Below are 27,691 nucleotides of genomic sequence, written 5' to 3' on the forward strand. Positions count from 1 at the left end.
GACCAGATATTAAATTGTGGTGGACCATTCTCAGCGCGGCAGTGACACTGACATGGTGGATAGTGCTGGTACAGGTGTATGAAGCACAGTGGTATTGCAGAGTGGTGCATGTTGCATGTTCAGAGTGGTCTATCACCCAAATGTCCATCCAAAATTGGTCATTTGATCAGAAACTGACCACTGATGAAAGCCTAGAGTACAGCTGACACACTGTAATTGGATAAAGAGGAGCTACAGTCTATTACCGTACACCTAGTTGGACTTTGAAGGTATGTGTTATATTAAATTGGCTAATAAATTGGTCAGTAAGTGTATGATGTGGTGTTTGATAGTTCTATTTAAGACAGATACAAGGTCTCGTTTGCTTTTGAGGCCGAATGAATGGCTCTGCAAGAAAATGTCATAGTATTTTTCAGATTGAGCTATTTTGAAAATGTTTCAGGGGCGACACTGACTGTGAAATCATCCAAAGAAAATGAGATTTTACTGAATCTTGTAAGTTATTCCAAGACCTGAGTGACAGATGGCTGATGATTAAAGGCTGTCCAAGTTTAGTCCTAACCCTGGGAACTAGCACAGCTTAGGCTGTGAGGGGAGGTTGTATGAGTTGTAATTTACTGAAACCAGGGTGGAAAGATAATGAGAGACTTTAGCAGTAATTGCTTTATAAATGAAGATGTACCATCGTGCTAGGCTCAGGGGGGCAGCCTTGCTGCAGATAAAGAGACCATTGATGAGGGAGAGGTTTCAAACCACTTATAAATCTCAGAGCTCCACAATATAATAGGTGTAGGAGCTGTGAGGGGGCCAGGAGCTTTCACACACTGATAACTTCTGCAAAATCAGGAGAGGAAAGCAGCAGGGATAAGCTTCTTCTTAGCATTCCAAAAAAGCATGAGCTGACTCTCAAAGAGAAACAAAACTCACCTGTCTGTTATTTGACCTGGCTATGTGAGTTTTAAAGCTAGAAGCCTTGAGGTCTAAGAATTGAGAATAGGTGTGAAATAAACATGTACTCTTTGTAATGTAAGCAAGGAATGAGGAAGACCAGCAGCAAAATAGAAGCAGAATTGCTTCATTTCTGTATTCTTGCGTTTTTAAAAATAAGAGAATCTTAATGCAACAGGCCATTTCGAGGCAGTGGGCCTCCAGGACCAGGGTTGACAAATACTGCCCTTCTGTGACATTCTTGGTGTTAACCAGGTAATGATGAGGTACAAGCTCCAAAGTACAAGATTTTTGCATAACAAATGTACAGTAATGTATGTTAACAGCCAAAAATTTACTGTAAATTTACATATAACAAATACATTTTAATTGAATGTTAATTTTTAAAAAATACACATTTATTTGATGTTTTGCACTGAAAATGCACAGAATATCTCAGATATGTCTTATTAATATGCAATTTTAATGCCTAAAAAACAGCAGTCTGACAATATCAATAAACAATTTTTTGGTCGTTATCTCAGTGTCCCAGCAGTTAAACAAACCAAAAAAAAAATCCAGCATTAAACTTGTTCATAAAAAGTTGTGATCATCAGAATTACACTTGTTACAATGTTATTTTGAAAATATTTATTGCCTTTTAACTGTCCTATCCCGTAACGAGCGGTACAGCTTAACACCCACTTTACAGTAATTTGCTGTGTTATTACAGAAAATGTCTTAAGATGAGTTGATTTCACAACACAATACTGTGAAAAGTTACTGCTAAGTATTGTGAGAGTCTGGCAAAAATTCACAGTGTATGTCAAGCAGTTATGCCTATAGAACTGAACAGTACAAAATACAAATTTAAACAAACAGGAGAAAGAAAAAAAGTTCTTTACTATAATGTACGTTAATGTAACAAGATTTTATTCCATTCGTGATGAAATATTCACACAAAGAAGCAGCAGCCTTTTAAAGAAAATTTAAAATATAAAAAGAGAAATCCCCTTATATCAGATTATTTCCTCTGGAAGCAGCTGATTGTATGATATCTCAAACACTGTCCTTCTGGGTTAAGTTTTATTTGTGGTGCATGTGGAGAAATATGACTGTTACATGACGCATCAGAGCATGTGAGATGGGGCGTCTTGTTCTCTAAACTGAGCTGAATGAATTCAGCCTTGGCAGCCTTTGGCTGAATCTCTATGTAAAGATGTTGGCTGTTTTTGCAGTGGCACCAGTGCATTATCTGTTCCAATAAGCTACTCCCTCTCTCTCTGTAGTGTAATTGATATGGTTATCGATCGTCATTTTCAGGACTGCAAGATTAATGAACAAGATCCAAGGGAGCATTTCTGAAAAAGAAAATCATTTGTGAAGCCAGTTGAAACCACTGAGTAGACTTTACTTTTGTTTTTGAATATGGGAGAAGCAGTTAAGTTTTCTTATCGACATCCTTTTACTTATGTAATTATACTCAGCTCCGCTGTGGCCACTCACTGAGCTGCATCTTACATGCTGTAGAGGGATGTTATAAACAGCCATAATGATATGCACACTTGGACAGGGGTTCTCGACCTTTTCCACCTCAAGCTCCACCTTTTTATCACTAAAATGCGTGAAGGACCACAGGAAAAAAAACAACTTTGAAATGAATTAAATAAATGAAAGCTTTTACATGCAGCAGTGTTTGGGTGCCACAATATGTGATGTGTATCATTGAACATAAATTACCAATTGATTAGGCCAATATAAGCTTGTTTAATACCTGAAATCAGGCAGAATGCTGGCAAATTAAGTAGAAGTTTTCACTCATGAGTGAATGATTGAAAATTGGAGTAGTGCATTTTTTTTTAGAGACAAGGGGCAAAAAATAAATAAAGCTGCTTTGTGTGCCATTGTTGCATGGCTTGTATTACTGTTATTAGTAGTGTTTACTGTTTGAAAGCATTTAATACTTCTTTCTCTTTATTAAGTAAATTATTCTTTCACAGATTTTTATAACAAAGTGGCATCACTGGCACACTAGACCACTGGCTCCTTTTTAGCATTGGCCCAAGGACCACCAGAGGGTGGTTCATGGCCCACTTTTGGTCCGTGACCCAGTGGTTGAGAAACCCTGCACTAGGACACATTGGCTGATAATACTATCTGATGTAGACGTTCCACTATTTATCAATATGAGCAAAAATCCCACTAATAAAGAAATCCTAATTTGGGGAAAAATGAACCTTTAGCATGAGATTAACACAAAATCTTTCTTTGAAGAGAATTGAGAACTGACTTGGACTTTTGACTAAAGTCCTGTTGCTTTGAGTGTTTGAATTTGAACATTCTATTTTGTGACTCACAAAACCATCATGACTCTACTGAAATTTTATCACGTTTTGGTAGTGACTTTTTCAGCAGGGATGATTGTAGCTAATTTTGCACAGAACTCAAAAACACCAGCCATTACATGTCTGGCAAACATAGCTTTGAACAGTTCACAAATAATAATAATATTTTTATTCAAAAAAAAAGATTATTACTTGATTGCAGAAAATATGTGTTTCTGTAGCGACAATTCTTAATGTTACACACTGATTTTCAGACTTTGGGACACATTTACTTCAAAACAATGGGATCTAACTGCTCACCATGTGGCCACGAGGGACAAGGATGCACTCTCACTTCCTGCTCTAAAATGCTGGGGTGTGGCTAAAATAAGCCTCCGTCTATGACCTAAAACTCTGCGTGTTTCAGTTGTGAGACAGCATATATATATATATATATGTATATATATATATATATATATATATATATATCAATTTTTCACTTCAGAAAGAGAGAAATCAAAAAGATCTTTTAAAAAACAAACATTGAAAACAGTGCAAACAGATGTATTATTTAGGGCTTAGGGTTTGGGACAGCCACCTCCCGATAGAAAGTACACTATAATACTATCTCTGTTGATGCCTTGAATTTAAATAGATCATTAAATGTTTATTGTAAATGTCTAAGGTCTGAATACTTTTTAAATAGTTTTGTTTGTTTTTTTCATGTAGAACCACAGAACCTATTCAATAGAACTGCCCACATAAGACTTTCTTATAAGAGTTTCTGCTGTTTATTGATGTATTAGCAGTTTCACAGTTAAGAACTGACAATCAAATTTGACAATTCTGTCACAGTTTTCATGTCATGGCCGAGCCCTCTCCAGTCTCTAATTTCCAGACTGTCTTTATCTCTCAGAATTAAACAGCCACTGTGCAAGACTGATATGTAAATTAACTCTGTTCTGATTGGCTGCCCTGTCTAGCCCTGGGCAATAGAGTAATGGTCATATATTGTAGATGATTGACGAGTAGCCTGACAATGACGCTTAAAAGATGATAATCACCATGTTGAGAAACTGACAGAGAACTAAAGAGGACTGATTTACCTTTAAAGAGCTTGTTAAATAATATTAAATAATATGTACATATAATGCTTATTTACTTTTACTGCTAAAAGATTGGCTTTTATTATGTGGTGTTTGCAGTAACTGTTAAAGGACAGGTGAAGTAGTTTTCAAAACATGTTGGGTTACTCAGTATTGTATTATTTAGTATGTGATTTTTTATGAAGGATGTTCATTAAAACAGGTAATGTGCAAAAAAGCATATAAACTAAAAACCATGTGGGGTGATCAATTATTGCTATTTTGTTAAATAGAAAATATTGTGCTAATTGTAACTTGTTAGGCCTAATTGTTACTTGTTCAAAAAGTAGTCCATCTGAAACACTCCTTATAAGATCAGTGAGTGGGCGGGGCTAACTGCTGTGGGCTGAGTAGGTGGACATACGTGCATGAGCTGGTTTTCATGACATCACAGAATTAAGGAGTTTAAAAAACGGACTGTTTTGCACCTTAGTTTCATATATAGATTGTATGGACTGGGGAGTGAGTGGAGTGTTTGAAACATTAGCAGTGTTTACAAAGTACAACAAATCAAAAAAAAAAAGTAGTTTTCCATGATATGGATTTTTCACGTTAAATTATATCTGCTAATTTTATCGATTATAGGAATTTTTAGCTCCTTTAAATTGATATCAGTCACAAAATTTTCATATCAGTCGGGCCTTAATGTACACACATGAGCACACTTGTGTGCAAACACACACATTTTCACAGAAGCACACACACACACACACACACACACACACACAGACAGTGCCTACTGTCTGCCTTTCATAGAGTGCCAAGTTTTGAACTGTTTTCACTCCGTGACACTTGATTGAAATGCTTAGTTTTCTGCTGCCGTTTCCTAGGCAACCATAGAGAATTGATGAATAGAGCAGTGCTGATGGATCAGGAGTGGCGTCCTCCTTTTGTCAATTTTGATCTGGGCTCAAAAACCAGTACACCTCACTGTACCTTCTGCACTGCTTCATGTTCTAGTGGAATCAAATGTAGTGCATTAGTACCTTAAAACATCTGTTGTCTTGCTATACATTCAGTTTACACTGCATACTTATTTAATTTTGCCAGCACAATTACACAGTTCTATATAACAACCACATTGTTATATAATTCATTACATTTGATTTACATTGTATATAAACAGATTAAGTGAAATTGGCCCTAAGACATCAGTTCTTATTGTTGATTTGCTGTACATTTGAATAACATTGCATAGTTATTTAAATATAATTAGATAATTGTGTTATGAATGGCATAATTATGTAGCAAATTAATTTACATTCATTGTACATTCTGTACCAACAGATTCAACTCGCAATGACCTACAGTATAAGTGTGAAATAATGGTCTATATCAAGGGTGTCAAACTCAACCCACTAAAAGGGCCATATAAAAAAAGAAACAACAACAAATCTGTGGACCAGAGAACACCTGAATGTTTTTATTTCATTTTTAATTAACATTTCTCTATGATTTGAACTGGCCCTTGTTTATATTGAATATTGTTTATTGTATATAGGCACTTGCATTGCAGGCTGGGGATTGTAATGCAGTGCATTTTTAAATAGGCTAATGTTAATAGAAAATGAAGATCACCAGTCATAATTAGGTACTAGTCATAATTCATTTTTACATCATCATTTCCAGTCTTTCTTTATACTTTCGAATCAGGCTGTTTTTTTTTGCTGTTCCTTTAATACTGATATATGTAAATGAGCTCTGTTCTGATTGGCTATCCTAGATTGTGCCTCATCTGAAAAGCAGCACAGGTCTTAACACTCCTTATAACTTCACTGTGAATGGGCAGATTGCTGTAGGATGAATAAGTGGTAAATGGGTTGGGTTTTGTGACATCACAAAAACAATAAATTAATAATGGACTGTTTTTTAGCTTAATTTCCATATATGAACCGTATGGACTGTAGAGTGAATGGTATGTTTTTAAACTTTAACAGTGTTTACTTGCTACGTCTCTTTTATTTAAAAAAAAGAGGAAAAGACATTTCAAGGCGTTGATGCTATAGAGGACCTAGGAGGGCTAACATTTCATTAGAAGGCCATGTATCAAATAGAACAATGATGAAACAATGTTCAGTGTGCTTCTCTCTCTCTCTCTCTCTCTCTCTCTCTCTCACAGGCATCAGAGTTGGGCATGCTCTCTGTCTACTACACCTACATCTTCACCTCTCTGGTAAGAGCCTTTGGCCTACTGCTTTCTCCTGAGCATTAATGATGTTGTGCAGTGACGCTGATGTGGAGATGATTCATATCTGCCTTTTAGATGCAGCTCATTAATAGGCAGCAGTTTTTTCTGGGAGCATTCTGTTGTTCTGCCCAGTGAAAGTGCATGTATAAGGGCATTATTAAAAGCACTAAAACTCATGCAATAGCTGTTTACATTACCACTCAGCATAGCCATTATGGAAAAACCCCAAAAGTCTGTGCTGAAATATTAAATGCTTTAAAGGGAAGAAATTGAACGTTGAGTGCTTTTATTTAGGAGAATTTTTAGAGAGACGTTCTTTTTGCTTTGGTATATGCTGCCTTTTGATTATTGTGGTATTTGCTAGGCACATCCAGACAAAGTGGCCTTTTTTCCCACCTTGCCTTTCATGCCAATTGAACTCAAAAGCATTCAAAGGGCAGCCACTCAGTGTGGCCTATGAGCTGTAGTTCCATGGTGATGTACTTCTGCCATTTCTCTAGTAACAGTCTCCCTCCATTCACTTAAGACCCTCCTGCTTTCCCTGTTTCAGTTATCTCTCTTCTCTGTATCTTCCTAAAAAACTACAGCAGCGATCCATCCTCCCACCAAAGCACCGGTTTCATTATGCCATTATCAGTACGTGAAAACGGCCTGTCAAAGATGCGCCACGGCCTGCACGTCAGCAGAGGAGGCAGACGGAGCTCCTCTTTATTCCAGCCATGCTGCGGTGTGCGGTAATGAAGCACTTTGTAAGCCAGGTAGCAGCAGTGATTACTAACACATTCATATGGGGAGCTGGAGATCCTCCATTACAGCTGAAGGCCCGTCCAGCCTTGACTAAAGCGCTTTTGGCATGTTATGGACACCAAGACGTCATTACCATACTTTAGTGCAGCATTAGCACCAACGTTGCTCTTCACTTAGTTGGTTCTTTGGAGTGATGTCATAGAAAAACACTTTAGGTTCCCTAAAGAACCTTTGTATGGATGGTTCTTGAAAGACAGTGTGAATTGGAAATCATAAAGCATTTTTCTTCCTTAACGTGACGTATTTCCTTGAGAAACCAGGCAAAAAATAAATGTGAGCAGGACATGATTTTATTCTTTAGGATTTGATTGGATTATGAAAGGCAGAAAAGTTGTAATATTTCAAGAAAAAAGTTGTAATGTTTTGAGAAAATGTCTTACAGTATGATATTTCAAGAATAAAGTCGTAATATTTTGAGAATAAAGTCATAATATTTAGAGAAAAAAGTTGTACTATTTCGAGAAAAAAATCGTAGAATTATGACATTAAAGTGGCATTAATACCAGGAAAGGTTGCAATAAAATGAGGGGCTGTGAGGAGGTGGTGGAGTTACACTTTCATATCGATTTCACCCATAAAGAAATACTCAGTCTCCCTGTCTCTCCTGACACATCAGCACCAGCCTGTTATTAGTATAAGAAACAGCTGAAACGTCTGTGCAGGAAACTGTGTTTATTTAGAATAAAGAACCAGACAGCCTCGCAGGAAACTGTCTGTCTGTTTTGTTGAAGGAGAATTGTGGGCAGGGTTGTCTACACGGTTATCGGGGCTACATCTCCGTGCTGTTCAAAGAGGGCATGAAGTTTCACAGACAATGAGAATGATAATCAAAATGATCGATCCACAAAGAGACAAGAGTGAGTGGAACTCCAGCGCCAGTACAGTAACCGAGACCCCAACGCGTTATGGCAGCCCCCCTATAGTTAGCCTACTTTATCTTCAAAATATTACAACTTTTTTCTCGAAATATTACGACTTTATTCTCAAAGTCTACTGTTTTTTTTTATTAACAGTGGCTCTAAAACGCCGTCGTAGCGGACAGACTCTGATGGTGAGCAGAAATAACATTACTGTTCATATGACAGCTGGGTAGCATGTGTCCATGTTAGCCTCCACTCAGTCAAATATCTACTTAGGCAATGTTAGCCAAGTATATTTTATATTGTTGTGTTTCTGAAAGGAGATAAGCGGTAGCACTGGAAAGTATCTGAAAATAATGGCTAGCTTGATTTATCAAACAATAGAGGACAAACTCTGAAGCAAAACAAGACTGTTAGCGAAGTAGAGAAGAAAGCGAATTACCTAAAATTACAGCTAAAACAACTTCACAATTACAAGTGTACATGGCATTACATTACACACGTAACATTACCATCCACAGCAGTAATAATCTGGCTGGCTATTTTATATATTTTACACTTTCAGGAAAGATGGTTCTTCAAGGGTTCTTTAGTAAAGTAAATGGTTTTATATAGAACCATGAACACTCAAAAAAACCTTTGCATCATGAAAGGGTTCTCCATCAATTTGAAGAACAATTTCATGTTACAAAGAACCTTTAATAATGCAAAGGGGTTTTGGAGTGTTCAGAACCATTTTCCTTACTAAAGAACTCTTGAAGGACCGTCTTTTATAAGAGTGTAGCTAGCAAACAACCAACATAACTTACCTGTCCAGCAAGAAAAAAGCCAATTCAGCTTTCCTTTTGAGTCCTTTCAGGTCACAGAGCCGTCGCCACCTCTGAAAAGCCAAGCCAGTGTTGATTCTGGTCTAAGTTTGAGCTCTGTCATTCTCCCTTTTTAGCTTGCTGGCTTTTAGTTCTATGTTTCTTTGCTTTGACCCTCGGGAGATGCCACAGAGGACAACTGAGTTTGCAATTCCGATATCTCCATATTCATCTCTCTTCTTCCTTTCACTAATTTTCAGCACTGTACAGATCAGCACTGTGAGCAATGCCCCCACCAGCGTTGCTCAGGTAACTAGCTCATATCAAGCTGGACCTTCTTTTTGAGTCTGTGTTTGTGACCTCAATACGTAAAGTCATCTGACGTGCTCTGAAAAACTCCAGCCAAATCCCACCTGATGGCTCTGACTTTTGAATGAATATTTCAGGCTTTACAGAGAGACTCAGTAAAAATACATGCTCTCTTTCAATTTTAACAATCAAATCTTACATAGTGCAGCTTTCATTAACTCATAGACAAGGTTAGTGATGGTTAACAGTAGGGTGACCAGACGTCCCCTTTTCTCAATGACGGTCCAAGTTTTTGGTGGCCTGTCTCAGCCTGGAGCTGTCCCCAGAAATGTCCCCATTTTTAACTTTGAATTAAGAACACACTGGAAAGTCCTAAGAAAGACCTGGCAGCCGAACAGATGGACAGATGTCTCATGTTATGCTCATTTTGGCCAACAGAGGGGGCTGGCTGCTGCTATCTACTGACCACTTCTACCACTCACTCACCTAGCCTTGGAGAATACTGCTGTGTAAAACTCGACTAGAAGCTAGCAAGTGTCAAGTGAGTCCAAAATGTCACCTCAAATGTCTTTTCAGAACACAAGGTGACCCAGGGATTAAAAGCAGGGGTGGGCTACGGGGCTTAAATTGTGCTACCAGGTGATAGACCTGATTCGTATAGACATACAGTCTAATTGAATGCAGGCTACCATGCCATCTACAAATAGTGTGCTGTTTTTTTAAACTGCATGGCACATGTTGTTGGTAGCCGCCTCTGTCTCTGAGCTAGATTAGGGGTGTGTTTAGGGTCTGGCTATTGGGCTGTAGCCACGGGTCTTTACTCTGTAGCCATGGGTCTCTTTTTTACTGCCAAAACATTTAAAATGCACATGAATTATGGGCTCACACAGCCACTGACTCTTTTGTGGTAAACGTATCCCTGCCTCATTCCTTTTTTATCAGTCGGCCTTCATCATAGTTTAATGCAGTACAACAGTTACCATGGTCAAAATACATGAAACTGGAACTGTCTTCTCTTTTTTATTTCATAGATAAAAACATTGGATATTTTAATGATATATTGACTGCTGAACTGGAAATGTCCCCACTTTTAATTTCAGAAATCTGGTCTCCTTAGTTAACGGGCTAGCCTTTTAGCATTGCTTTCTCTTTTCTTGCATTTTCATGGCAAAACAAATGGAAAAAGACTTCAGGAGAAAAAAGTCAAGTTACAGTGTATCCATGTATGAGTTTAAGTACCCAAAGTGTGGGTTGGAGATGGACTGTGTGTGTGTGTATGTGTATGTATGTGTGTATGGGTATCATAAGTGATTATTTTACAAGCAGTCTAAAAACTGAAAGTTAAAGTCGAGAGAGTAAAGTCAGGAGAAGAAAGGAGGCTGCCAACGTTCATGTATGTGCATCTGGGAATGACAGGTGTTCTTGCTCTATAGAGGGTCAGGGTGATGGGAGGGGGAGGGCAAACATACCAAGATTATTATCGAAAAAGTTATTTTTTTTTAATAACCAAACTGACAATTTAGGATGAACAAAAGTCACTACACTTCAAAGACTATATGTAAACCATATTCGTGAATTAACAAGGTGAAAAAGGTCCATTTTGATTTGAGGTTGGCTTACTGGAATACTCCAGCATTTTTCAACCCAGCCTCTAATGTGCTGCGTCTGCACTGTAAGGTTCATTACCACAGACAATGATGTCTACAGAACAGAAAACCTGTTGACTCAAAACACAACAGGGATAGCCAGTGAGCAGTGTGTTTTGAGTCAACAGATTTGTTCTTATGTAAGTGCAGGGAAATGTGTTTTTACAAAGTATTGTCCATGGTAAAAATTTTATTGATACCAGAAATTTTTCAGGAAGTTTCAGGAATTTTTTCTTTTTCAGGACAAATAATGCATTTAAGCATAAGGAGTTATACAAGTTGTGACATATATGACATTAGAGATGGAAACAAAACATTTTCAAACAAAACTTTTGATAAACCAAAAATCATGTTACAACAGGAAATGATCATTTCGTAAATTATTTTTATTGCTAAAAGTCAGTTTGATGGAAACAAACCATATTAAGTAAATTTTTATTTATTATGCAGAAATTCTGACTTATTGTATTGATATTTTGACTTAGCATGCCAAAATGACATATCTCAGAATAATTATACTTTCTCAAAGAGTAATAAGTCTTTTGATATTTTCTAAGTCAACATCTCAAGAAAATGAGTCATTATTTCACCTAAATAAGTTTTGTTGGACTTATGTAGAAAACAAGGCATTATTTTCAGAAAAACATGTTTTGCATAGGTCACAACATGGAAATACTACTGCTAGAAATAGAGAGGGAAAGACCTACCTGGCCAAAACAGGTTTCTATGCGAAAGGACTGAGAATAAAACAGTTGTGTATATTGTGCTGGCCATATGTTAATAACAAAGTAGTGTCTTTGTTTATTTGCATGACATTTCTTGGTAGGTATCCAGTTAAATTGGCCACCCCCCCAGTGCAAAGTGTCGGTAGACACTCCAGATCCTGATACAATGCTGATCACCACCACAATGTGTCACAATTTGATATTCCACAATCCATTACAGTATCACAATTGGATCAGCATGAATGAATGCTCAAAACAAATTCTGAAAAAAATGTGTCTATTAAACTGTAAAAATTTAATTAAATGCACATTAACATCACAGCATGAGCAAGTGACTTGAATATGCAGAACATGAATTTTTAATATTGACTTTTCCAACACAGTTGAGATTATAATGAAACTGTGCCTATTTTCAAATGTTTCCATTATATTTTTCTGTTGTGGCATGGCTTACTGCATTACTCATCCAATTAACCCCTTAAACCCTTTAAATCCCAGGCTTATTTCATCCTAAGGCTGATTATTCATTAACTTCTTGGAAAACAATGAACACTGACTGAGTTATTCATAGGATGTAGATGTATAGAAGTGTGTAATACAAGTTTGGACCAGCTGGCAGGTCCTGGCATTTTAAAGGGTTAATGAATGAATGAATAAATGAAGCTGTAGAAGATGCCTCAGGAGATGTAATGGTTTTTTTGTGGCTATGGCCGTTTGTAGATGTTAAGTAGGTGCTTCATCAACACTGAGTGAATTATAGAAATATGGATGAACTGATAGATAAATGCATAGATAGACAGATATAGTACAGTGAAAAACTATGTACCCCTCCTGATTTCTTCTATATTTATTCTATATTTGTCACAGTTAGTTGATTCAGATCTTAAAAAAACATATATATATATATATTAGAGGTGGGAATCTCTAGGCACCTCATAATTCGATTCGATTACGATTCAGAGGGCTGCGATGCGATTATAAAACGATTATCGATGCATCTCGATGCATCTTTTTTTTCTACTTCTATATAGCATTTATATTTTCTCACTGTGTGAGCTCAAGTTTCGAGTTCAAGTTTCAAGTTTCTTTGTCATTTGCACAACATGTCAGGACATTTATGCACTGAAAGGCTTGTGGTGAGGCTCAGGTACTCACTCTACAGAAAGTAAATAATAAAAATAAAAATACAAGAAAAACCAACGGAAATATATTAAATATACACAAAATATACACAGAATATAGAGACAATATACATTTTAAAGTGACTAAGTGACTCAGTGTTGCTATTTAAAGTGACTTGGTACTTTTAAAGCAAAGTATCTGTAATGATCCATAATGAATTTACTTCCAATATCTTTTATTAATAAATCAAATGGAAGTGATGTGGCAAGTGAACTACAAGGCTCTCATTCAGTGCTCTTGTTTGGAGCACGAGACGCTGCTGCCACTCATCTGTGATAAAAGATCCAGTGGTGATGGATGTCCACGCAGCGCGTTACAGCCGTCCTACCCGTTTTCTTTAGTGATTTTATAACTTTGGTTTGGTCTCGTTGTAGTGACGGGGGGATCGCTGTGTCAGTAAAGTATCTTTGTGATGGGACGTGTGAAACGTAGTGCGAAAGCCCTGTTTCGCAACAACTGAGAACTGGCGTGCAGACTGCAGGTCACATAGCAACGATGCGTTATTCGCATTTATAAGCAGCGCAGTTGGTTTCCTGGTACGTTAAATCTGCAACGAGACTGTGAAACACTAAAAAGTGGCAAAGCTGAAGTCAGCTTCTCTTTCGAATTCTCCCGTTCCACCTTAAACGGTGCCGCATTTACATTCGGCGCCTCAGTTAGAATTTAAGGTGGAACGGGTAAATTCGAACAAGAAGCTGGAGAATAAGAAGCGACTTCAGCCTTGTATAAACAGTCAAACGTTGAGAGACATTTAACTGATCTACTTTTGAGGAAAAGTTTTCTGGCAGAGATGGGAGGAAAGCGGCTATAGGCGAAGCTTAAAGCAGAGCGAAGTAAATCTGCGTTTTCGTTTACATTGTTTAGCCTATACTAGGACGTTATCACATACTGAGACATACTGGACATTAAATGTTGCGTCTCCCAAGGTGGTTTGATTTCTGTTGAAAGGACTACATGTCTCTTCTTAACATTTGTGTTGTGACTCCTCATCTAACCTGGCTTTTAATGCAGAGGAAGCCGGTCGGATTTCTTGCTCTTCCACTTGTGTTTTTGTTATGTGCCGCCACAGACTGTCCGGGCGCTGCACTTCTGCACTTCCAAGTTCCGCCTTTTGCGTTCCGTCAACATTACGTTATAAATTAAATATTTAGAAAATCGATTTTTGACATTGGTGAATCAATTCAGAATCATTCACGTTCCCTGTCGCGTTAATTAATTGTTTCATTTATTAAAAGAATAAAGTTATCCCACACCAGCTGGCCCCATGTGAAAATGTAATTGCACCCTTAGTTATTCACTCAATCAATTAACCTACTTTAGATTGGGATCAATTAAACTAGACACATCCATGCTTGGTTACTGTCAGCCCTGTTGAATTTAAACCACACTTTTTATTCCAGCATGTCAGGCAGGCTAAAACATCTCAACAAGCAGCACACTGTGCCACAATCAAAAGAAACTCTAGAAGAGATGAGAAATAAATATATCAGTGTGGAAAGGGTTACAAAGCCATTTAAGGCTGAGGGACTCCAGTGAACCACAGCAAGAGCTATTTTCTCCAAAAGGAGACATTCTGGAGCAGTGTTAAATCTTCCCAGTAGTGGGAAGATTCAAGTGCATGGTGAGAACTCACCCAGGAAGTCCGAAAAGAACCCAGACGAACGTCTAAAGAACTGCAGGCCACTTGAGTGGCAGGGAAATTTTGAGGGGACTTCATGTTCTTCATCTTAATGTCAGAAGCCTTTGCTCCAAGACTGATGAGATGTGACTTCTTTAGAAGAACAATAAGGCAGCTCTTCCATGTATCGCAGAATCTTGGCTCGATTTGATCAAAGACGCTGAAATATATATTGAGAACTATGTTATTGTGCACATAGACCGAAACCGTAAAGGCTTTGGCTTTAACCAAAAGGAGGATTTAAATCATGATCAAAATGAAGCTGTATGGGTAGTTGTTTTGTTAGTAAAGTGTAAGCCGATTTTAATGGGAACATGCTTTGTTAAAATGGAAGTGATTGTTGTTGGGGATTTTAACTGATTCAACTAACATCAACTGATTAATGCACCAACACAAGTTTGTCTCTATTCTCAGACTATAATTGACCTTGTTTTAGTGTCAGATAACATTATAACTATGAGGTCTTTAAAAAGGTATACGGAGGAAGCATTAGTGGAATGTCTGAGTAAAATGAATTGGTGGGTACAGAGGTGGGTAAAGCCTTGCTAGTTTTTAATAGTATGCTCTTAGAAGTGGTAGATAAGCTGGCTCTGTTAAAAAATGTGAGAATAAAGAACAGAAGTATGGATGAATAGTGAATCTTTGGAAGGAATTAAGAGGAGGAATAGACAGTATTCAGTTTGTATGAAAAACAAGGATGATGAGAGTTGGGCAGACTTTAAAAAATGAAGGACTGAGCTTAGTAGATTAATTAATAGGAATAAAAAGGCTTTTGATTTTAAAGAAAAGATAGCAGAATATAGAAATGACACAGGCAAACTATGGAAGTACCTTTAACAACTTGGTTATAGTAAAAGGCTGAGAAGTGAAAGGAGTAATATTAGTTTACAGGCTGAAAATAAGGTTACATCAGAAAAAAAGAGGTGGCAGAGATGTTACATACATTTTTACATCAGTTGCAAGTAGGCTGGTGGATAAGCTGCCTGGTCAGACTGGGCTTTTTGGGGAGTGATATGTCCATGACTGTTATAAACAAGATGGTGTTACAGCAGATAGCTTCTCTGAGGAAGTGGTGCTTGAGGGACTCAAGAGCATTTATTGTTTTAAAGCATCTGGTCTTGACAAAATTCTAGCTAGATTTTCAGAAGATGCTGCAGAGGTAATTTTTCCATGCGTTATGCATGTTTTAAATTTGTCAGTTCAGCATGGATATTTTTCCAAATAAGTTTAAAGTGGCAAAGGTGATTCCTCTTTATAAGAAAGGTAGTGAATTGAATGAAGGAAACCATAGGTCTGTATCTATTTTGAGTACCTTATCAAAGATAATGTAAAAATAATCTTTGAACAGATTAGTTGTCATTTGACTGACCAAAATCTTAATTATGAATTCCAATCTGGTTTTAGAAAATCTCACTGTACTGATACATGTTGACTTAATTTAACTGCTTTTATTAGGGGTGAAATAGATAAAGGGAATTGTGTGCCATGTTAATGCTGGATCTCCAGAAGGTTTTTCATACTGTTGACCACAATTTTTTTTGACTATGTTAAAAGCTATATGTTTACAAGATATTGCTGTTAACTAGGTTGTCTCATATTAAAAAGGACAGAAACAACAGGTGGATGTAGGAGGTACTCTGTCTTTGCTTAAATGTGTTAGTTGTGGGGTTCCCCAAAGACACACTTTAGGGCCACTGTTTTTTTTTCTTTTATGTATTAATGATTTAAAACCTGTATTTTCATGATTCTGCAATTTTGTTTTTTTCTCAAAAAGACAACTGTATTATAGAACGTACATTGAGTGAAGAACTTTTGAAAGTTAGTTGGTGAATGTCTGAGAATAGGTTGTCATGTCATTTGAGGAGAACAGAATCTATTCTGTTTGGTACAACAAGAAAATTACAAAATTACATCTTTGGGTTTCAAGGTAGTTGTTGGGGAAAACTGTAATAGAAGCTAAGGATTCAGTTAGTTATGTAGGCTGTATGTTGGATAGTTAAATGTCAGGAGAGGGTCAGGCAGATAAGTTTTTGACAAAGGTTAATTAAGGGATTTGTTTTCTTGCAAGAATTTCAAAGTTTTTGATAGACAGTGGTTACCTTAGGGGGGGTTTTGGTTCAAGCTTATTTCGATTATCCTTCTTGTTCATGGTATGATGGTACTTCCAAGTGCACTAAAAATAGGCTTTAAACTTCTCAGAACAAATTAGTTAAGGTTATTTTAAACATTTCTGTGAGAACTCACCTGGAATTGTCTGAGTATGAAATGCTTGAATGGTTAAAATGTCAGGATAGAGTCACCTTGAATGGGTTGTGTAATGCATATAAGACTGTACTTGTGGTTCCTCAGTATCTTAAAAATGATTTTATTCAGGTGAAAGATGTTCAGTGATTCTACTAGAAGATGGTTCACAGATTTGGTTCCTCCTTGTTTTAAAAGTAAAGTGAGTAGGGACACTTTACTGATTACCAGGAAGTGGTAAAATGGTTGACAGCTTGCAAGGGTTTGGACATGCTATTAGGAAATGGTTAAGTAAAGTAAGAAAATTAGGTATTTAATAGTTTTAAAATGTTTAAAGATGTTGTGTATTTTTATCATTCATTTAAAGTGATTGTATTGATATGGATAGTGATTTTGTATTATCGCGCGTTTGCCATGTTACATCTGCCACCTACTTTTGAATTTGTTTAGCTCATGGACCACAACGGAAATAAGGCTTCAGACTTTTTTGCATTATCCCTGCCTGTTTCTGTTTTTATTATATGCATTGACTCTTTTGAAGTGTGGTGAATGCTGTTTATTTTAAAATATGAAATGGTCTAATAAACAATCAATCAGTCAATCAATCAATCAGGCCTTGTTTGGCTTAGATAAGGTCAGCTTTCATAATACCACTAATATGGTGTGGGAATACAGTGCTGCCTAAGGGCTTGGACAAGCAAGACAACAATCCAAAGCACAAGTGCAAGGCCACTTCTGAAGGGCTCAGAAGAAACAAAAAAGTTTTGCCAACTTGAACTCCATCAAGATGCTGTAGCAGGACCTTGAACAAGTAGTTCATGCTTGAAAAGCCCTCCAATGTGGCTGAATCAAAGCAATTCTGCAAAGAAGAATGTGCTGAAATTCCTCCACAGCACTGTGAAAGACTGATCTCCAATTATAGGAAGTGTTTGGTTGCAGTTGTTGCTGATAAATGTGGCACAGCCAGTCAATAAGTTTAAGGAGGCAGTTATTTTCACATGGCTCTTAACGGTGTTGCAAAGTTTTTTTTTTCTTCAATAAATGAAATGGTCATCAATTATCATTTGTGTTTGCTCATATTCTTGTCTTAGATCACATTTATTATGAGGATCCATTTAGTGTGACAAATATGCACAAACAGAGGAAATCAATAGAGTGCAAATACTTTTTCATGGCATTATATATAGACATATAGATAGATAGAGTCCAAAATATTGATTAAAAATCATGAAAAATAGAGTCGTGAATCAGTAATGAGCCATAGTGTTGGCACAGGTCACTTTGAGAAATGAAGTAGCCGTGCCGATCACATGGCCCTGTCGGCAAGCGTGCTGAGGGGACAGGCATTTGTCATGGCTGTCAGATGTGGTGAAAAGACAATTTTTTTTGTTGTTGTTGTCACACCCCTGTGCCTCTGTTTTATAACCCCGTCATCTCACCTGAATCGATCTGGCCGTGGAATTATTCAAATCCCATGCGAGTCTGTCTGAGATATATTGTTTCAGCACATTTAGGCGATTATGGCATTTTTCTCCCATCCGATTTAAGTCAGATTGGTATCAGGGAATCAAAGAAAGCCATGAATCACGCTGGGCCGCTGCTCATGAGCTCTACAAATGAATCAGTAATTCACTTTTATAGTGCCAGCGTGTGAATCAGGCTTGGTTACCTAACACTTTTTCTATTTATAGCTTCCACACACATACACTCACACTATATGAATCCCATGTAGGCTGGTTTCTTTCTGTTGCTCACTTTGCTTTCTCTTTTATTCATTAGTCTTCGCTCATCAGGCACAATCTCACAGTCATTATCAGCGAGGAGAGAGTGCTCCCTCCCCACCTTCCAGGATGGGTTCAATAGGCTAATTGTATTAATGAAAGGAAAGGAACAAAAGCATTTTGCTCTAATTATGGGATATCTTCTCTCTGTGTATGTGGTTGCCATACAGGTGAGCCATAAGGGGATTGCTGCCACTGATTTGTGCAGGCAATAACGGCTCGGTTAGTGAAATAGCATTTTCATTGCTTGTTTGACTGGTGCCGAGGGACTTGGCCTTTACACAGCTTTTACATGGGAAACTGTCTATAGCAGTGGCAAGTGCTGAAGATTACTTACAACGTAGATTATGTTGTAAAAACCAGGAATGTTACTGCATAGAACAGTTTTGCAAAGAAACTGCATTTCTTTCAGGATAGTAATCCCTAAAAGCCCAGTGTTTGAGAACTTCCATAGTGAACTAGCTGCTTTTAGTGCAAGTGTTATGTTCACTATGGGAGGTGAAATAGGATGTAGAGTACTGTTAATATGCAGATAATACACTAGAACTGCCAAAAATGAAGCAGTCACAGTCTTTTATAGACCTCTGTGTCATACTGTAGTTGGCGTCATGTTCAAATACGGAACACCAGGTCTGAGCTCTTTTTCTCAGTGGGGGAAAAATGAATGACATCCTCGCACCTTATGGTAAACAGAAATGTTCCAAAGCTGATACATTTCATTATATGTAAATTTTTCCTTGAATGTCACTGGATCCTTTGAATTAAGAGGCCATTGAGAAGTCAGAATATTGCAGCAGCCCGCTATGGTTCACATTGCCGTGGGCGAATTGGAGGCATGGCCATATAGAGCGGCATGCGAAGAGGCTCATTGGAGGCGCCATGGTCACGATAGGAGAGATGTTCCTTGTAAATAAGCTGTTGTGGTTCAGTTAAAGATGTGCTCATGTGTTGTTTGTGCTATTCTGGGCTGTGGGATAGTTGGTGTCTATTGTCAGGTAACAGTGTATAGCTGGAAGCGACCTACTGGCTATCTCAGCCATGTCAGCTAGCGCTGAGCAGCGGTTCTCCCCTGCTGCTGTGTTCAACAGAAGATCATTTGCTTGAAGCGCTATGTTTCCCGCATCCTATTCTTTGCCAAATCCACAATATGAATAATGCTGTACCCAAGCTAACACTGCTGTGCATTGAGCTGACATCACATGCTTTGTGAAGTGTGGTAGTTAAGCTGTGTTGGCAGTAGTAGAATGCAGTTTGAGTAGCTTGTGTTGTTATATAGTAGTACTAGACTTATTTTCATGCATGTAGCATAGATGCAGCAATTTTGTACACAGGACAAAAGATACTGGGTTTGGATAATCTGTCTTTTCCGCAGGGTGCAATAGTGGTGATTTTCAAAAGCACCGTTCTTTTTTCACATAAAGGAGAAAAAAACTTAGACCTGGAGAAAAAAGAAACAAACAAAAGTTTAAGACTGTAGGTGTTGCTTTTTTATTTTATTCAATTTTAAAAACATATCACTGCTCTCTGAACAAAACCTTGTATCTCCTTTTTTTGTCGTTTGTCGTGAAAGTACATGTTTCCCTTTACATTGTGTGTAAATTTCCTGATGAAGGACCAAAAAGAAACGGCCCAGAATTCCTTGGAAAAATGTCTGCTTCCATTGACTTGCATTCAAAGTAAAGTATGTTTTTTCCTTCTTCTAAAAGGTCATCATTTTAGAGATACGAGGCTTTGTTCCGACAGCAGCGATAAGCTTTTTAGCACTGTTCTGTGCAAATCTCAGATCTCTGTTCAAATCTATCCATGGCCTGCACAAGTGACCTGCTGAATTGTTTGGAATTTGTCATGTTAAGGCAGTACTATTGTTGCTGTTTGTGCATTAGTTAGTTGTTGTTAGATAAGATGTTATGTACAGATTGATGATGCTAATGGAATTAGTAAAATTGTAATTTGACTCAGTTACACATAACCGATTCAACATATCTCTGACTTTTATTGTAATGAAATGCATTTACAGGCTCTGTCTAGAACCAAACACTACCAGGTCCAGCACACGAAAGCAGAGAGACATATAGATCCCAGTGGTTCCTCCACACAAATCATCAAGCTGTTATGGCTGTTTGCTAACCTTTTCATTATCAAGACAAGTGGTATTATTCACTCCTGACAAGACAAGTGCAGTCTGTGTGAGTTAACTGTGCCCTTTGAACTTTGAACCATTAGTACATGTATCCCTCAAGGCTGTGTGAGCTTTATTGACTTGGACTGCAAATGAATGCACCCGCAGAAGCCAGTACAACTGCTTCATTACATTTCCTATTTATAACCTATCCAAGATTGACAGCTGTGTGTAAGGGGGCAGGAAACATTCCGCACTTCTTAGCGTGAAAGAAACTAAAGCAGTGGCGTTCCACCCTGAAGCTATAGGGGTTCATGCATAAGTCGTGATCTATAATGACCACATTACTCTATTCAGTACTTAAGCACAGACATGCTGAGAAAATGCTTAGCTTGACTGATTAGTGCTCCAGTATCCAGTAGTGATTGCAGAGTCTCAATACAGAGACTAGGGCTGAACAGAATTGACCTTTCCAGGCTATACTCACAAATGCATTGTTTCATAGCGGCTATTGCAAAGCTGGACAGGTTTTACAGAACAATGGGGAAAAATCCCTTTCAAACTAAAAAGAAGCGAAATTATGTTTTTTGCAATGTGTGAAAGATCACACTGTTAGCATAGATTGGGTGTTGTGTTGTTTTTGGCATGTAATCAAGCTAATGATTGCAAATATGTCGTTTTCAGTGTACTTAGTTTCAGTAAGACACATACTGCAGCTCAGTAGCATAACATTTTAAACTGGAAACTCACTATGTATGCTGGTTTTGTTGGTCTGTGCTGGTTTTTCTATCAGGGTGCTGAAGGAGGGCAGGAATTTACAGTTGACTATCATAGCATATTGCAGTAATTTCATGAGCTATTGCATTTTTTGTCATATAGGCATCAAAGTATCATAATATATCAGTGTTTTTTGCAGAAATTTTTAAGTTGTCGTTTCTTGTTAATGTACCTCTAACTCTGCAATTTCCTGTGTTAATAGTGTCACATTTGCTTTTCCACACTAGGTTTAATGCTATTTATGCCATATCCAATAAAAATATGCTTATTTGAAGCTTGCAAGACATTAAAATAACAAATTCTTTACTTTGTATGTTGCAGTTTTACAATAAAATATTCAGAAAATATGTAAAATCAAAGCCTAACACCAAATTTGAACAGAGGAGCCTGCAAGCCTGTTAGCTGTCTGCTGAGCTGATCAGCCTACTTCAATACCACTTCAGGCCATTTGCTTCATATGCACACTAATACCTGGTCCCTCCTATCAATATGCTCAGTGGGCCATACCAGAAACATAATGGAATAATAATACAGAATTCAGTTGTTCTGTTGGTTGAGAAGTGTTCTGTCCATGTGTTTTTTACAAAAATATAAGCATCAAATTCTGAACACAGCAACTAAACAAACCAGAAAATAACAGTGTATGATTTAACAATGTAAATGGACTGTAAAATGCTTTACAAACTGACTGGAACAAGATATTCTGGTTAATTCTGCAAATATCGACAAAGCTGAGCTGAAACTGATACTGCAACAGTTTTTTGGCTCTGTCCATAACAAATTATTTTTTGGTGGAGGGCATTGTTAAAGCATTTTGGATACAATGTTCAGGGCTTCTTTGCTTGATTTTCTTTATTTTGCAGAACTGCTGCAAATAACATCATGTCTGTGATGATCTACTGTATTCACCTTCAACTCATGCCTATAAGCCAAATCATTGTTGCTCACTCTCTCATGCTCATTTGCTTAATTATACATCTTCCAATGCAGCTCAGTGTATCAGACTTTAGGACAGGAACTCTTCCTTTTATAATGGGGTTTTTCACTCTTCTGTAAAGCTTGTCCAATCATATTGCAATATTTGCTACAGAGGAACACTTTTGTTGACAGATAGGTCAATCTCACAGGGAATAATGCTCGACTCCTGCCATTCTGTAATTGAGACTGTCAATAGATGAGGCATATCAATGTGCTTTAGTAATTTCTCAGTTTGGCATGGCTCAAAAATCAATCACCTTGTTAAGACAGCTGTGAAGGTTGTGTTAGAGAAGCAAGCGCTCCTGCCTGCAGGCAGTGTTCAAACAATCCATAATTAAAAGGGCTGATGAAATCATAAAAGATTCCTCACACATTCATGAAGGATACCAGCTTCTCTCACCTGAAAGGTGTTCCGGGCTTCCCGAGTTCAGTTTCAGCACATTCAAACAGGCCAGGGAAAGTGGTGGATTCCAGCTAGAGTGAGCTGATAAGTGCTTGTGTCGGTGTTATTGTCTGTTTAATGTGACTTCTGCCACAGCCGTGTTGTGCAGCGTATGTGGTGGATTATGTTCTGTATGTTCATGAAAGGCTTGTATTTGCTGCTTGGGGTTGTGGATAATAGCATCGCCTAGAAAAAAGAAAGCAAAGAAAAGTTGTGGTAAAGAGCCTGAATGAAGGTCATGATGTCTCCAGTGGAAGGAGTAATTAAACAGTTGTGTGTCTAAGTGAACCCAGTGAACCACTTCAGTGTTAGAGGAGCCATGTTAATGAGAGCCAGTAAGACATACGGTACTCAACTTTGGACATCGTCCATGGAGAACATGAGACAGAGATTCAGGAGCACAGTTGCAGGCATTGACTTTAACGTATAGAGTGTGACTCCAGCTTAGACTGCACTGTAAATCTCAAATTGTGGGATTCCATGCAGTGTCCATATAAGCCATTTGAGACTGCACTGTATACACAGTATATACTATGGCTTGTTTGGAATCACTTCATATTAATATAATTTTTGTGTGCAATGTTTGTATATAAAATGTATTTTTTTCATAAAAATATTTGTGCGCCTTACTACCTTTGAAATGCAAGCCATTCATATTAATTTCATTACAACTTCAATTTTTTGATGCCATACAGCTTTCTCAGTCATTTTAGAATCATCTACTGCTATGTTCATCATTCTGAACACATTAAAAGTTTCTTTTTATTTCATTTGAAATCTGTAAGATTAAACAGCGTGTTAGACTAGCGTATTAGAATAATTTTGTACATTTATCCATCAAGCTGCTTTATATTATTGAAAGCATTGATATCAAACTTTTGAACAGCAGTATATTAAATCCAGCAGATTTAATAAAAGCACTGGATGTTTTGCACATTGATTTGTACCCTGTTCTCATCTTTAATATTGAATATTTAAGTTCAATGACAGGCATTACTGAAAGCTGAATTTGTGTTCACTCTGAGGACAAAGATCCCTTGAGGATAGTGCAATATTTTGCCAAGTTACTGTCAAAAATAAATAAATATATATATATATAGTCTTGAAGTCTTGAAGGCCTAGCCTAAAATCTATAAAACCTGTATGCACTACAGAGAAGAACATGTATAGATGTTTGAGTCACTTAAAAGCTTGTATACAGCATGATGACATCACAGGCTTGTTGAAGCAAGATTTCTGGCTTAGCCTGCTGACATAGTTTAGCTTGATTCAGTGGCGTTACAAGAATCTCATTTTAATGGGCAGCTGATTATGGATTGACAAATGACAGGATGACAGCCTCCAACTGGTCTACTGCACTGTAGCTAAACTAATGAAAATGACCCCCTGACAACACAAGATTGCTTACCTTACATTTAAGTGGCTAACTATAGTTACTGTGATAACTGACAACACATCACAGATGAAGCTGAAGTTGGCTTCTTGCCTAAACTTTCCATTCCAGAGGCCTACCTATTACAGCACTGGGAGTCGATGTTTAAAGCTAATAGTTGAAGTTCTTTGCCAGCTCCTATTACTCAGTAGCTAGCTGAATAGCAGATAGCAACTAGGCTGGCTCAGCTAAGCTGCCAATGTCAGGAGAAAAAGTGGAGCAAACTGATAATGCGTTTGCATGTAAAAAAAAATTAACTGTATTATACAGCCATTTAAATGTTGCCATGGTGATAGACTCTGCTGAAAAATTGTGTTTATCTGAGGAGAGATTTATAGATCTCCTTTATTTATTTAGGGAAAAGGCATGAGCTTGCAAGAACTCAGAACTTTTGTCCATGACAGCCTTACATTTTGTAATATTTTCATTGGCATTGGAGAACCTTTTTTAATCTGCGTGACTGGATTCTAAGTAGGGGGCCCAAGCCTTTGCAGGCTCTTATGTACCAATGGCCCAGGTTTGATCTAACCTTGAATTTTCAGTCTCATGATAGTGGTTTACTTGGTAAGACAGGCCCCAGAACCCTGTGTTTTAAATGAGATTCAGAAAACTGTCTTCCTTTCACAGTGTTGTCCTTTCATTGCCTTTCATTCCGTCTGAGAATAGTTTAAAACTGCAGTGTAACTGTAATCAGCAGGTGGACATGACATAAGAGGCTTTCTCGCCTTTTCGTGCAAGTCTCTTCACGGTTTGTAAACAGCAGAGCCCATTAGAGCGAGGCAATTGAAGCTGTAAACAAGCAGGCCAAACAGCGGCTGGTGTTTGGAGGTAAAGCAGGGGACGAGGGGTAATGGGGGGCCGCGGCAGGACTCAGGGGGGACAGGCTGTGATGAGAGTGACGGAGCATTAATGAGGAGAACCAAATACAAGGAGAAAGAAAGAGATTGGGAAGTGAGGGGAGAGAAAAAGGAGAATGAGATACAGATTATGTTTGTGTGAGAGAGTGAGAGCGCGAGAAGCGCGAGAGGTGTGACTGAGGTTAAAGGAATAGTTTGAAAAATCAAATCTGCGCAATTTTCCTTACTTAAACTGCAGTCGCTCAGTCACGACATGCAGTCTGAAGTTTGCCTCTTTGGTTTTGTACCTGCTACAAGGCTATTGTAGCTAACAAATAATGGAAGTCCATATCACCTGAATTAGCACTGTGTAAACTGCATACCTAAATCATCACACACTTGATTTGAACTGTGTTGAGTTATAAAACAATAATAAGTGGTTTGTGACCCTGTATGACATACTGTTATCTGTAACAACAGAAAAATGTAAGTTGCATAGCCGGACATGTGTACAGATAGAACCCAGGAGGCTTTAGCTCCTGACCATGTGTCCTCTTGGTCAGAGTGTTTAACAATTGTATTTTACATGGCTATTATTCAAGATGAGCTGAGCAGGGTGGGATTCAGAGTCACCCCAGAAACAGAGCATGTGTGTCGGCTCGGGTTCGACAAGCTTCATCGTTCTTGAGCACCCCTGTGGTGTACCAGCCATCTATGGAGATTTCTCCTCAGTAACTGCAACCTGTCATAGATGTGCACATCACCACAATCCCACAAATAAAGCATTACCATCTCTTTAAGAAAGTGTCACATCACATTATGAAGTTATTTTAAACAACAAGTAAACACACAATAAGTAGAGGTGCTAATAACTTGCTAAACCAAAAAAGGGGGCTTTATGCCATGCTCTGTGGAGCTCTTAAACAGAGTTGCAACTCCAGAATACATAGCCTTTGGACAGCATAGTGGGTAACTTTACATTCTTACATTCTTATTCTGATGCAAATTGGGCTTCAAATCCCTGCTAAATTTGAAAGCCAAACCCACTCACTCACACTAACAGATGCATTACTGCGCACATGCTTTTACAGTGCTTTTCTTTGTTACCAAGCACTTGAGTTGATTAACAGAAATGAACTATTTAAAACATTTAAAACCTATACTGTTAGAACTAAAGGTTCTGTGCACCACTGCTTTTGTCCATTTTTTGTCCAACTACTACATGGTTTGAGACAAGTATGTGATTTTTCATGCATAGTGTGCACAATGCTAATTGATGTACATAATCCTCTATCACTTATTAAGTACATTAGCCTTGTGACTCCAGTACAACACTGAAGAAGCAAACTTCTGACACCTAAGAGGTCTCAGCTGATTATATTCAAGGTAAATAAATGTTTTTTGATCAAACTGTACATTTAAAGCAGTGGTGGCTGATCCTAACAGCACTGTCCATGTTTTGTCCTACTGTCCTGCTGCTTGTTGCCTCTCCTCCCCCCCTCCCATCTCTCTCCGTGGCTAAAGCCCAGCCTCAGACACTGATGAATGAGCTGCCAGGCCGTTAGCTGAAGTAATTTGTGAATGTAGCAGAGTGCCATTAAATGTGATGTGGTAGTGGTAACCCCGCGCTGAGAAATCTGCATGTTTGTTTTGCTGTGTTTACCGAGCTGTTTGTTTGCTCGGGCTTGTTGTGGTGTAGGATGATGCAGGGATGCACAGGCCAAGTGATTTAGAGGCTTATATGCAGGAAGCGGAAGCCATTTCTCTTATCTTGTCAGAGTAATGCTATTTCAGAGGAGGGCTTCGGAGAGCCTGAGAGTGCTGCTGCTGCTGGTTGAGTGTGTGTGTGTGTGTGTGTGTGTGCACTGGGTGTGCAGGCATGCATGCATGCATGTGTCACATTGCAAGGACACTCACTGCCCACTTTATTAGATGCATCTACCTTGTATTTACACATATCGGTGTACTGTGTTCTACAATCACAGGCTGTAGTCCATCATCTTTCATCATCTTTCATCTTTCTTTACCCCATTCATTAATCGTCAGGACCCCCCACTGGACCACCACTGAGCAGGTATTATTTGGGTGGTCGTTCTCAGCATTGCAGTGACACTGATGTGGTGGTGGTATGTTAATGTGGTAGAAGTGGATCAAACCCAACAGTATTGCTGGCAGTTTTAAACAGCTCAGTAGCTAGGTTTCTATCCACATATATATCTCAAATAAAAAAGACTTAATGAAAATGACAAACATCAGAGAAAATCTCCATAGATGCTGGTCATGCTCACCTGAGGTGGATACATTTTGCCACTAAAAAAAGGAAAAAGGTAATATATTACAATGGAAACATGTTTTCTGGTTAAATAACAAATGCTAAGAGAGTAAAGTCATGTGACTCATCAGGTGGTGCCCAACAGTTGCTAGGAAACATTACAGAAGGCAGGTACTAGTGGACTAATGAAGAAAATAAGGTGATTTTAGACAGTAA

General features: G+C 38.1%; 1 protein-coding gene across 1 annotated transcript in view; it reads left to right on the top strand.

Moving 5' to 3' along the window:
- The window catches only part of grik4 (glutamate receptor, ionotropic, kainate 4), a 300,984-nt gene that overhangs the window by 159,010 nt on the left and 114,283 nt on the right, over positions 1–27,691 (top strand). The window contains exon 6 of the mRNA XM_036560909.1: positions 6,516–6,569. Within this exon, the coding sequence (XP_036416802.1) occupies positions 6,516–6,569 (54 nt within the window). The remainder of the gene's footprint in view (positions 1–6,515; positions 6,570–27,691) is intronic.

The sequence above is a fragment of the Colossoma macropomum genome, unplaced genomic scaffold (assembly GCF_904425465.1).
Source record: "Colossoma macropomum unplaced genomic scaffold, Colossoma_macropomum, whole genome shotgun sequence".
NCBI classification, from domain to species: domain Eukaryota; kingdom Metazoa; phylum Chordata; class Actinopteri; order Characiformes; family Serrasalmidae; genus Colossoma; species Colossoma macropomum.